The 13,801-nt window shown below is 32.0% G+C and overlaps 1 protein-coding gene across 1 annotated transcript; it reads left to right on the top strand.

Moving 5' to 3' along the window:
• The first annotated feature begins 737 nt into the window (after window positions 1–737).
• LOC132723534 (CD209 antigen-like protein C) lies at window positions 738–13,487 on the top strand. The gene is made up of 5 exons (XM_060708265.1): window positions 738–922; window positions 8,262–8,424; window positions 8,852–9,030; window positions 10,766–10,964; window positions 13,347–13,487. The coding sequence occupies exons 1-5, from the start codon at window positions 738–740 to the stop codon at window positions 13,485–13,487; spliced, it is 867 nt and encodes a 288-aa protein (XP_060564248.1).
• The last annotated feature ends 314 nt before the right edge of the window (window positions 13,488–13,801 follow it).

Genomic DNA, 13,801 nt, shown 5'->3' with positions numbered 1-13,801 from the left:
GTATCATAATGATAATAAATTTGTTTTAATTGTTAATTTTTATTTATCTTAAACAATTCATAACCCTTTTATAGACTAAATATAATTAAATCTGCATGAAATTTTACATAATATATCAATTTTTCAGCTTTACAACGTGAAGTTGACGCAATGAACAAGTGTCTTGGTAGTCTTCAGATACAATTTACTGAGCTTTTGCGTGGTGATAGTGAAAGAAATTTTGAATGGGCCTGCAGAGCTATTACCTTGTTTGAACATATCCTTGACACTTAAGATTTACTTCAATTGAAAAGGAGACAAATTGCACAATTAGGAAGTCAAGCAAGGAAAGGGTAGCTAGGTAGACTTTTGTTTGTTTGGATTTTTACGGCACGTCAACACATAACTGGCCATATCGTGCCGAATGCTATAATTGGCTTAAAATATTATGTAAAAAAAATTGTTAATGACAATAGAAATGAGCCAATTAGATCCTAGAATACAAGTTTATCTCTTTTAAATAATCAATTATGTTTTTTGATGGAATTGTATTAAAAAGTTAGGTGGAGGGAAAGAATAAGGGCTGATTTGGTTAAATATGAACAGTATAAGCGAAAATAACATGAACGATATCTAAAGAAAGAGGTCTTGTTAGATCAATCGAAGATATGACTCCTTGAGAACAAAATAAGACTAGTAGAGCTTGGAGAATAAGTCAGGGGAAAATAACCAAAAGACTCAAATAGTGGAAAGAGATGATGACTCCACCAACAACACCAGATGAACAAAGATCAGAAAACAGACGTCAGCAGGCCGCTCAAAACAATGGCCGAAGAAAGAAGCTTAAAGACAGGGCCAAGGCATACAGAAGAATTATAGAATTAACAACTGCATTGAAAGAAATACGCCTGAAGAAATGCAATAGACCAAGGGAAATTTACGTGTAAAGGGAAAGCATAAGGAAAGAAATCTCCAATAAATTTGTCGTCTTGGACACAAACAGAACACAAGAAAAAATTGAATTAAAGGGAGTCATATAGAAAAGAAGATACAAGAAAAAAAACCCTATAACAGAGGGGCAGTTTGATTTAAAACACTCATATGTGGCACATCGCTCGTTTTGCAGAAATAAAATTTAAGAAAAATATCGATCGAAAGTCTTTGTGTACCAAAAAAAGGTTGAAGGGCACATCGAAATAAATCATTGAGAAAATTCCTACTAACTCATAAGAACGATGATTAACTTTGAAATAGCAGATGATAACCGGAGTTCAAGAAGGGTAGAAAAGGGCTGTATAAAGAGCGAACTCGAATTACAAAATTTGGATGTAAAAACAGATTTGACTTCTGAATGTCGGCATCATAAATATACAATAAAATAATCAGTCAGAAACAGGCAAGAAGATATTTTTAAGAATATTTTGCAGATTTTAACCTTTTTGGGCTATCAAGCCAACGTCAGCAGACAGACAGGCATGCCTATGTAAAATAAATGACAATCTCCATATGAAATTAATACTTGCATTTTCACCAAACATGTACGAAACGAAACGAAAAATAAATAAATTGGTGAAAAGTATGACCTGTGACAATTCTCTAATTTTACGATGGATTCGATAATTAATAAAGCTACAATCATAGATTCATTAAGTAAAATGTCAAGTTTTTTTTCAATTTTGCCGTGTTGGGCTTTCTTTAGGGATTCTTTATTTATCTATTAAATGTTTTGTAATTTAAAAAAAAACTATTATTAATTATTTTGAAAAATTAGGCAGGGAAAGGAAATACGGGGGAATGAAAAGGTAATGTTTTGACAAATAATTTTTTAAATACTCAAACCTTAGGGGTAACTTTTTAACAGAAACGTCTGATCGTAAGTTTTAAATTTTTGGGTTTTAACGGCAAATTGACTTTAAAACTGGCTATACCGGCGCCCGAACAGAAATAATTTTTAAACAAAAATTTTAAATTTAAAAAAGTGCAAGATAAAATGGCATTTAGGAAAAGGCCCCGACAGGGGATCTTTTTTATCAAAATAAAAAAAAAACACCATCGCCTGATAAAAGATGACAAAGTGTTACTTTACTGTGTATTCGACAACTTATAATAACCATATGACCATGGCGGTTTGCAAGAGATAGAGATGGCGACACGTTAAGGCAAGGGTTTATATCCTGAAGTTTGTTAAACATTGCTTTGTCCCAATTTGATTACTTTTGTTTGTTTGTTTGTTTGTTTGTTTGGATTTTTACGGCACGTCAACACATAACTGGCCATATCGTGCCGAATGCTATAATAGGCTTAAAATATTATGTAAAACATTGTAAATGACAATAGAAATGAGCCAATTAGATCCCAGAATACAAGCCTATCTCTTTTAAATAATCAATTATGTTTTTTGATGGAATTGTTTTAAAAAGTTCTTTGAGTGAGTTTACAGAATAAAATCTATTACGGGCCTGCGAAAAAATCATGACATTCAAGAAGAAATGCTTGACAGTAAAATTTTCATTACAACCCTACACAGAAAGGGGCATTGTCATTTGTGAGGAGATAAGAGTGGGTAATGTTAGTGTGTCCAATTCGGCATCGAAGAAGAACTGTTTGATCACGGCGGTTTGACAGAGATAGAGATGGTGACATATCAAGAGATGGGTTTATATCGTGAAGTTTATTAAAAACGGCATTGTCCCAATTTGCTTTCCATTCAGATGATACGAATTTATTTATAGCCGGTCCAAAATCACAAGCAGGTAACAATAAGTCATATTTTTTTTTTTAAATTTAATGTTTGTTTAGCTAAAGCATCTACAATTTCATTTCCATTCAGATGAAAAAGTTTATTTACGGAATGCAAACAATTTTAAATCATTATATGAATTGTATAAAAAAATCGATTTCAGACCAGGGATATACTATTTACTCCTTCAAAAGTACTTGCACAAAACTTGTTTTTACATATTGCCCTCGGACGGAAACTACACTTAAATGGGTCGTTTTCATTGTCATTTATAAATGTCTGTAAAAGCTGCACAATATCAAAAAAATACCATAAACGTTTTGTAAAGAAGATAAAATTACAGCACTGCAGAATTGCGCTTATGTGTTGATAACGTTCATATGGTGGTTCCAGAATTATCCTAAAATAGCAAAATCCCAAAGACACAACTTTTCACTAAATTACTTAACTTTTTCAAAATTCTATAGAATGTGTTTAAGCATATTATGAATATATATCTTAATACTTAACATTCATTGTAAACTTAAAACAGATGCTTATAATACGTTGTCACTTAGTGCGGGAAACCATATAGTTGATGTTTTTAAGAACTTCATGTGAATAATACAATTCTTATTTTTTAAAAAGAAAACATTAAAAGCGAATAAATTTATAACCATAATATTTTATTTATACACACAATTATAAGGATTCAAATAATTATTTAATTTATTATATGTATAATGGACAATATCAAAAAGTCAATCTAAAATAGTTTTTATTATTAATTTTATAATAATGTCGACACAAATACAAATATATGCTTAGTATTAAAAGTTTATTATTTTATTTGAAAATATTGACAATTTAAGTTAAGCATTTGTATCAGTTATATAAAACAACGACCGATATTTTTTCGACAGCTTCAGGTGAATTTATCTTTCATTAAAAAACAATCGTTTTGAAATCATATTAGAAAATAAAACTAAACAGAAAAACAAAGAATATCATATCTGAAAGTTTTGGTTTGCGGTACTTTAAGTTTTTACTTTTTGGCATTTCTCTAGTTAGGTGGTTCCATTATTCGTACTTGAATAATGTTGATTTTGTTTGTTTGGATTTTTATGGCACGTCAACACATAACTGGCCATATCGTGCCGAATGGTATAATAGGCTGAAAATGTTATGTTAAACTTTGTAAATGACAATTAGAGCCTAGAATACAGGTTTATCTCTTTCAAATAATCAATTATGTTTTTTGATGGAATTGTATTAAAAAAGTCTTTGAGTGAATTTACAGGATAAAATCTATTACGGGCCTGTGACAAATCATGACATTCAAGAAGAAAAATGCTTGACAGTAAAATTTTTCATTACAACCTACACAGAAAGGGGCATTATCATTTGTAAGGATATAAGAATGGGTAATTTTAGTGCTTTCCAATTCGCATCGAAGAAGAACTGTTTGATCTCGGCGGTTTGACAGAGATAGAGATGGTGACACAAGAGATGGGTTTATATCGTGAAGTTTATTAAAAACGGCATTGTCCCAATTTGCTTTCCATTCAGATGATACGAGTTTATTTATAGCCGGTCTAAAATCACAAGCAGGTAACAATAAGTCAGTTTTTTTTAAAATTTAATGATTGTTTAGCTAAAGCATCTACTTTTTCATTTCTTCGTATTCCTACATGACTTGGAATCCAATATAATTTAACATATTTTGTTTTTAGTATATCATGAAATCGTAAAAGAAGTTTCTTAACCATGATATTGTCAGATTTTTTATTTTTAATGGATATTAAAACAGAAAGCGAGTCAGAAAATATTACAAATTTATCGTGTGTATGCTGTGCTATGTATGACAATGCTAAATCGATAGCTTTTGCTCCAGCAGTAAAAATTGATGCATTATCTGGTAATCTCATACTAGATGTAAAATTATTTTCAAACACAGCCGCACCTACTTTGCAACCTTCTTTTGAACCGTCTGTATAAATATGTATAAAATTTTCATGTTCTTTCTTAATTGCTAGAAACTTCTCTTTTAAATGTTCATGTGAATTTGGTGACTTTTTTATATTTGAAAGGTTAATATTTATTTCAGGGGAATTATAAGTCCAAGGTGGAACATCCTCATCGTCAATTTGAAGGATACTGACAGGATTAATTTTAAGTTTATCTAAATCATCTTTTAAACGAAGGCCTAATGGTTTAATTTCCTTTGGTTTGTTAATTATATAAATATAAATATGTCTTGTAATATGCAGGTTTCATAACCTCTGATCCCCATTTAAAATTCCATTTTGTTAAGTTCCGCCCATTGTTTTCTTGTTTAGGACAAACGCTTTCTTTTACTTGGCGACCTTACGCCGCTTCTCATTGGATGACACTTACTTGTATTATTGAAGGTTCCATAATACCGTATGAACACATCTGCGGATCTAAATTGAAATTGTTACTATTTTTGTGTATAAATGTTGAATTCTACTAAAGCCGGTGTTAGTGGGCGAGGACGGTAGTTTGCACTTGACAGTACCGTCCATGAACAGCGATAATCAAACAGAGCCTGCAACATTTTCAATTCTGCCGTGTTGGGCTTTCTTTAGGGATTCCTTTTTTCTCTATTTTATTGAAAAAAGTTCGTACTTCACTTCAGTGTTGTTATATTTTCTGGTCCTTCGGGATCATTGATGCCAAAACTATAAAGTGTTGAGAATTGAGTACCGCTCAAGCTGGTGCTAGGGGGCGTGAGGGATGTTGCACTTATACATTATCCCTCATGTACAGACCCAATAAAACCGAGTCTGCAATTCTTATGTTATTTTGTTGTGATTGATGCTTCCGAGGGATCACTTTGTTTCCAGAATTTTATAAAACTGAAAAAGGGTTAGTTAAGAAAACTGGTCATATATTTCATCCATCTATATATATCTATGTTCATCGTTATATCATCTTGTAATAATAATCGGGATATAATTCTGATTTTTTTGCATAATATTAGATATAGTAATAATATGTTTACCCACTTATCCGGAAATATTAACATTTTTAAGTTGTAGAGATACCCTTTTTTCACTCTTTGAACACTAAAAGATACATGTTGATTTGCAAATGTTTCTTAATGCAAGAGTTTTCAAAAAACAAAGTATGTCCAATTCGGCATCGAAGAAGAACTGTTTGATCACGGCGGTTTGACAGAGATAGAGATGGTGAAATGAGCAAATTAGATCCTAGAATACAAATCTATCTCTTTTAAATAATCAATTATGTGTTTTGATGGAATTGTATAAAAAAAACATAATTGATCTAATTTGCTCATTTCTATTGTCATTTACAATGCTTTACATAATATTTTAAGCCTATTATAGCATTCGACACGATGTGGCCAGTTATGTGTTGACGTGCCGTAAAAATCCAAACAAAAAAAAATCGTTACATAAATTTGTAATCATTTTCAAATTTATGTAACAAAAATGTGCCATAGTCATACTGTCTTATGCTTCGTTGCAATGAAATACAAGAGTCGGTCGAACCGGGTGATGCTCCCCGAAAAGGTTTTGAACACAGAGAAGTAGTTCATTGTTGATATCTCTTGTAGTTTCAGAGTTATGTCCCAGACAAAGTTAACAGTGTAAAAATGAAAAAAAGAGCAATAACTCCTAAATGAGGCAAGACAGAGTTAAGGTTCTTATGCATTGCACTTTTACTTCATGAGATCTATATTCCTAAACAATTAATTTTCTTGTTGATACCGCTTGTAGTTTTAAAATTATGTCACAAACAAAGTTTAAAAAAGAACAAAAGGCAATAACCCCAAAATTAGGATAATTTTCGGCATAACACAAGTTAAAGTATTAGACTTGACTGAAATTTTTACTGAAAGCTGAAAGAAGGCTTAGTTATGACTGTGACTGGTAAGTGTTTAAGTATAAAATTAAAATATACCTCTCAGTGTACACGATATGAACAATACAATGTTATCAATATTTGCTAAGTATAACATCTAACCTTAGGAATACTGTCAATATTATTATTTTAACTATAACGTATGTTCATTCATCATAATAAAATTTATAGTTAAAAGTATTGCATCTTAAAACAGTCCTTTCTGATAACGTTGAAGTGCGTAAAACATGGATAATAATTAAATTCACAACATCAATGATCAATATGTAATTGATGAAAAATGTCTTCTGGAGCGACCCAGTAGATTCCTTGTCATTAATAAGACAGAAGTAAATGTTAAGGCAAAGATAAATTAGTAGGCTAGATATGTTATCCGAGTATAATATTCTAATATCGGAAGTAAATACAACGCATGCTTAATTGTTTCAAGCTTTCCTTTTTAATTACTTGCCTCGTAATATCATTCTCTTTGTTCTTATGTTTCTTTTGCCGTTTCCAAGTGAAAATGAAAGCTGAATCTAAACAAGAGATGATATACGATCATACTTAAATAGTTGACAATAAAACACTGAATAAAAAAAGGACTTTCGATTGATTGCAATTGAGGAAACGTATGTGCTCTCATTTATTTATATTTGCATTTTTTTTTTTGACAATTTGTTTCATATTTGTCTTGATGAAATTCTATTAACTAAATTATTACATTTAATTCTGCAATTAGAGATATTCCATATTGTAGGATATCTAAGAAACTTAAATAATTTTCGTTTATGTTCTGTTCTCGGAAATTGATTATTTTCTTTTGGTTTGGTTTGATATGCATGTGTCATGTTTGTTTTAAATGTCAAGCATTATATATAATTTGTAACAACATCAACAACGATGCATTTGTTTTACATGTTGGCTTCCTTTTCATAACATATGACTGAATCTAACATGATTAGCGATACTTTGCACATTTTAAGCATATTTAAACCCTACTCACGCGAAGAATTTTGACATTTGTACAGTACGTGTGTTAAGAATGGAAGAAACAAATCGTGAACACAAAATGATTTCAACATATGTAAAATCGTTTGTATATAGCGCCAATAAACTGCTCGTTTACTCCCTCCCGGAAGCGTCTCCTGTGGATTTTGTCGATGCTTCGCATGCGCCTTTTACTCTTATGTCTCCTTTTGGTTGTATTTCTGGCTACCTGTATTTTAAGGATGTTGATAATTGTAAATGTAATATGGTCGATAGTTTGAGTGTGACAGAAACAATAGTTTTACATTGCAGAGTAATACGTTTTTTTTTTTTTTTGTTTTTTTTTTTGACCAGTAAATTATTAAAACAAGCAAATATGAAATAATCAATTATTAATATATTTACAATTGGTATGAGTGCTTTTGCGTTTCATTTATACTTATTCTCTTTCCTTCATAGTTAAATAGTTGAACGTTAATAGAACACTTTTGTCTTCGTCCTACGTTGTTACATAAACAATATATAGATAACACGTTATAAATCATCTATGAGATGGATCTAAATTTTAAACTTTGATCTATCATCAGGTCAATATAGATAACACAGATTCAAGTCATCCCTGTTCTTCCTTATCTTATTAAGTTCAAAAGTATTTTTGTCTATTTTATAATTTGTATTCACACAGCATGGCGAATTTTTTATTTGGAAACATCATCATTTTTCTAATTTTTCGTTTATGTGATGGGATCTTATTAGAGACTAATGATGAATGTCCAGTTCTTGAACAGCGCTTGGTTGACACTCAAGATAAGGTGAAACTTCTTGAGGAAGAAATAAAGCTTTTGAAGGTAATACTTTTTAAAGCTACTATAAGGCTAAGCTTAAATAAACTAACTTAAGACAATAATAAACCAATTGTGCTGTTGTTCATCTCCTCCCCTTTGTTGCTTTAACATCGCTTCAGTGATCTTCATTCTTCAAATGATATCTACCTCAAAAGCGTGCCGCACAATATTTTCATAAACTTGATAATTTACTAGAACTAAAATTTTATAAAAAAAGAAATAAATTTAACAGATCGCCCTCACCTGACCGACAGTATTGGAATAAAGAAAATTAATTCAAAGGCAGACAGGTAAACGGAAAGGAAAAGATAAAATATGTCTATCAAACAAAAACATAGATGCTTAAGTTAACGATTGGCATATCAAATTATACAGTTAAATAACCATTTAAATCTAAAAAGAATGAATCACAATGTATACTTTTCTTTAGTCTATATCTTCATGTCATTGTCGAGATGGATGGATACATGGCAACGGTTCATGCTACTACATGCCGAATCAAAAGAAGAACTGGAATGATGCACGTGCGTTCTGTCAGCAGCTTGGTGCACACTTAGCAGTGATAGGAGCTCCGGAGGAAGACAAAATTGTTTCAGACTTTCTGACTAGGTATTACAACCCGCTTTTTTATATTTATTCTGTAGGTAACAAGCCTGTAAGTTGTTCTACATTATGTAAATGTTTTTTTACTTATGTCGCAGGTTTAATATTTCCACACTGGATAGAAACAAACTCTGGGCGAAGTTCGATGTATTTATTAATCCCAAGTAAAAATGGTCTAAAAATATAATAGTACAATACATATAAAAATAGATAAATACAGAATCCCAGAAGAAGGCCCAACACGGCAAAATTGAAAATGTTGCAGGCTCGGTTTGATTGAGCCTGTTCATGGACGGTACTGGAAAAGTGCAAGTTACCGTCCACGCCCCCTAGCACCGGCTTAAGCAGAATTCAACATTTAAACATGAAATAGTACAATTTTGAATTTAGAAACATCCGCAGATGTGTTCATACGGCGGTTATCATGGAACCTTCAATGTGACACAGTAGTGCCATTCCATGAAAAGCGGCGTATGGTCCCCAAGTAATAAAAAGCGTGTGCCCTAAACGAGTAAACAATGGGCGGAACTAAATAAAATGGAATTTTGAAAGGGGATCAGAGGTTATGAAGCCTGCGTATCACAGATAGGACGTCAAAAGACAAATTTAAAAAGCAGGCAACATATCCTAAGGGTGATTCAACATCATTCAAGTAGGAATATTGGAACCACCCAACTAGAAAATGCCGAAAAGTTGAAACTAAAAATACCACACGCACAACGATAATGTCGTGCTGAACGATCTTCAAGGATCGAAAATAAAACATCATTGATTAAATGTACGGGGAGACTTTTTACAGCCGCCACACGGCACAAATAACACGGATGTGATCGTAAAATAGATAAATACAGAATCCCTGAAGAAGGCCCAACACGGCAAAATTGAAAATGTTGCAGGTTCGGTTTGATTGAGCCTGTTCATGGACGGTACTGGAAAAGTGCAAGTTACCGTCCACGCCCCCTAGCACCGGCTTAAGCAGAATTCAACATTTAAACATGAAATAGTACAATTTTGAATTAAGAAACATCCGCAGATGTGCAAAATACAATGAAATAAATAACACTATAAACCAATTGACGCGGAATAAGAAAATACAAAAATACATAAATAAGATGTACATTCAATATCTTATATTAATGAAATTATTTCTTACCACAGCGTTTATTGAATATATTTACTTTTATACATAATTTCAATACAAATTGAAATAAATTTAGCAGTAAATCTAATAAATTTAACTTGTTTTACTATACGTCTTATTTGTGATAGATGACTGTAAAGAGTGAGCGGGACAGGAAAAGCAAAAAGTGCTCAGAAATAAAAAACTATTGGATATCTTTCTCACATAGAAATATTTACAACAAATAAAACAATTGGACAAGTATTATCGTACAACATAGAATGAGCGACCAGTGTTCACAATATTGCACGGGTAAGATCGACAATGTACATCAGTGACGGAAATTGTTGAGTTTCATCAATTCAATACCGGAAGTTAAACATACACTCTTAAAACTAAACGCAACCGAATAAAAACGCGCGTGAACGATGCTTTCGCTTTAATAAAACTTTGGAAAACCACAACTGCCATTAACGTATATTTTCAATCTGTGACATTCATAACTACCGCTTTTATGGTGACAAACAGTTTACTTTATATTTTGACAGATTTTATGGTTAAGAGATTAATGAAGAAAGCAAAATGTTAATATAATCACCTTCTGCATGCTTTTCTTAACAGAGCACACAACATGAGCAATGCATACGAGGGTGTAACTTATGTCTGGTTGGGAGGATATGATAGTGTGCAGGAAGGACATTGGCACTGGGTGACTGGTGAACCATTTGTTTACACTAATTGGCGGGATGGAGGACCTAGCAATGGTGGTGCAGGAAGTGAAGAAGACTGCATGGACTGGAGTAACGGTTGGAATGATAACGTTTGTAGTCGTTCCTACTATTTCCTATGTGAGATGTAGCCCTTAACAAACAAGTTATGTCTTGTATCAATTGAAGTTGTTTTTTTTAACCCTGGTTATAGAAGTCGAAATCTCTACATAAATTGAATAAGCTTAATGCTTGAGAATTGATTTGTTATTGACCGTTATCATTTTTGAGAAATGATCACATCAATTTCTGGATCTTAATATTAAAAAAATATATTCTTCAACTTACGAAACAAAATATCCTTAATTATGCGTATATTAGTATCTTTTACATGATATTAGTATCTAAGATTTAAAATATTGACCATACCCCTTGCATTCAGTTTATGTTGTTGGTCCTGGCTTAATAATTACGTATGCTCCCACTACATGAATTGTATTAAGTATGCTAGAGACAAGATTGTAGTTTAATTCATGTGGCAATATATAGTAAGACAATGTCGGTGTTTGATTTATTTGAAAGAATGTTTATGACTCATATAAAGTATAAATTCAAAATAAAGGCAAGAAATCTTTGATTCGTATATTTCTCGGGTCATCTATAGGACATATCTATTTGACTAGTTTTATTTGCAGCTGCATCTAAATAAACCTTTAAGTTCAAAACTGCAAGTATTTTGTAAAAGTGAATAATCATAAAAAGTTAAAAGAAACCATTGGAAAAACGTCATTAAGTCACAAAAGATTTATCTATGCGTATTAAAATGTTTCTAAACAAGTTCAATTATTTTACAGAAAAAGCACTTTTGCTTAACATCATTTTACGAATTATGTACAACAATTTCATTGAAAGTCATTATGATGACAAAATACACTTCTCTTCATAATGTGTCATTATTGTCATTATAAGATAATTTATAATATTTTCAATGGTTTTGCATAGGGTTGCGTTCATTGAACACAACCTTTACATGGGATTTTGTTCGGTATATTTTGGAATTACTCTCCCCAAAATTTCTTTAACCTTTTAAGAGTAAGAACAGCTGATGTTGTCATGCAAACACAGTCAGAAAAATGAAAAGCTGTATAAATAGATACATGTTTTTTTCTCATATCAGTATAGAACAGACAGAACATTTCTTTAAATAGTTTATTTACTAAGAGAATACCCTATCAGTATTTCATGAAATGCTTGCTTTCAAATTTTTACCGTTATACATGAAATCACCATTTAAACAGAGTGTTTATAAATGTTAAAGTAAAGTTTAAATTTCTTGGCGACAGTAAAACATTTTAAAAGCTTAACATTATTTCAATTCTTTATTACAAAATGTAAAAATCTACATTGTTTAACAGATGACAGAAAGTGCAGGATTCAAATCAATCATCCGTGTTTGAACTATAAAAATAGTTTCTGGAAAATAAAAATAACTTACAAATATAGGAAACTAAAACAGTAAAGACATCAATCTTTATTCAGCTGAATATTGCAAGAATACTCTTGACAATTCTTATGGCGATATTATATTACGAATGGCAAACAAACAGCCATGCCTTGCAATGTTATTACAGTTCAAGAATAGGTTATGTCAAAATTCATTACAGAGAAAATAAAACTGATTCTATGTTGGAACAAAATTCTCTTTAAACGTAAATGTTATTCCGTGGCTGTAATAATAGTCTTTGAACAACTGTAAATAGTCGAAGGGTGTAACGGTTTACCGGTTAACCGAAACATTGCAATATGAAAAAAAAATTCGTACCGCGGTACGACTTTTGTATGGGTTGCGTTCATTGAACGCCGCCTTTACTTGTTGATCTTGTTTATCATATTTCAAAAAACCGGTATTTTATAATAATCATTTTTTTCAATTAATCACTTTAGGATTTTGTACAATACAGAAATTCATTTAAATAGCTTTGAATTTGCATCAAAACTCTTTTTTGCGCGAGTAGCAGATATCGAAGTTCTTACGTATACTTTATCTGTGCACGGTACCAGTACTGGCATAAGATACATGCAGTGCGGATGACGATTGCGGACTGTAGGGACAAATTTCAATCAAAATGGACTTTCAAACTTCAAAAAGTTATAATTAACGTGCCCTTCAAAACGGAAAGGTACGGTTGTGCAATAATCAGCAAACTGGGCAGTCGTCGAACAGATCCAGATCGCAGTATCGGCTGCAAAATGGCCGACTCGTTTGACCTTGTACAAAATATGAAAGGAAAAAGTACTGTTTGGCCGCATTTTTCCTTAAACAGGAAACGACAATCAAATGAAACAATTGAAAATATTGGATAGAAAAATTGGAGTTGAGTTTACTGTCATTGTAAAATGAACGTAAAATGATGGGGTGGAACCATTCACAGACACATTTAGAGATACACCACAAAATCATGAAACCAACTTCTTTTACAAATATTTCTTAACAGCCAACTGTTGTGGACATGTTTAAGAAAGCAGAGCAGTACAAGCCTTCGTCCCAGAGAGCTATGTCCATCACAAATAAAGTAAGCTCAATCATTATCAAAGATTTACGACCATTCCGTAAAGTCGAAGACGTAGGGTTTTAAAAACTGGTGCAAGCTTTAAACCCATAATTTTGTCTTTAAGGCGTCCTGTGAACGTTGCCTTTGCCTTGTTCATCTTTAATCTTGTTATTTAAGTTCCGCCCATTGTTTTTTCGTTTAGGGCACACGCATTTTTTTACTTGGGGACCATATGCCGCTTTTCATGGAATGGCACTAACGTGTCACATTGAAGGTTCCATGAATACCGCCATATGAACACATCTGCGGATGTTTCAAAATTCTAAATTTTACCAGTTCATGTTAAATGTTGAATTCTGCTTAAGCCGGTGCTAGGGGGCGTGGACGGTAGTTTGCAC

This window comes from Ruditapes philippinarum, unplaced genomic scaffold, assembly GCF_026571515.1.
Source record: "Ruditapes philippinarum isolate M1 unplaced genomic scaffold, ASM2657151v2 ctg169_1_1_1_1, whole genome shotgun sequence".
NCBI classification, from domain to species: Eukaryota; Metazoa; Mollusca; class Bivalvia; order Venerida; family Veneridae; genus Ruditapes; species Ruditapes philippinarum.
The sequence above is the reverse complement of the archived record's forward strand: the minus strand, read 5'-3'. Positions and strand labels throughout refer to the sequence as shown.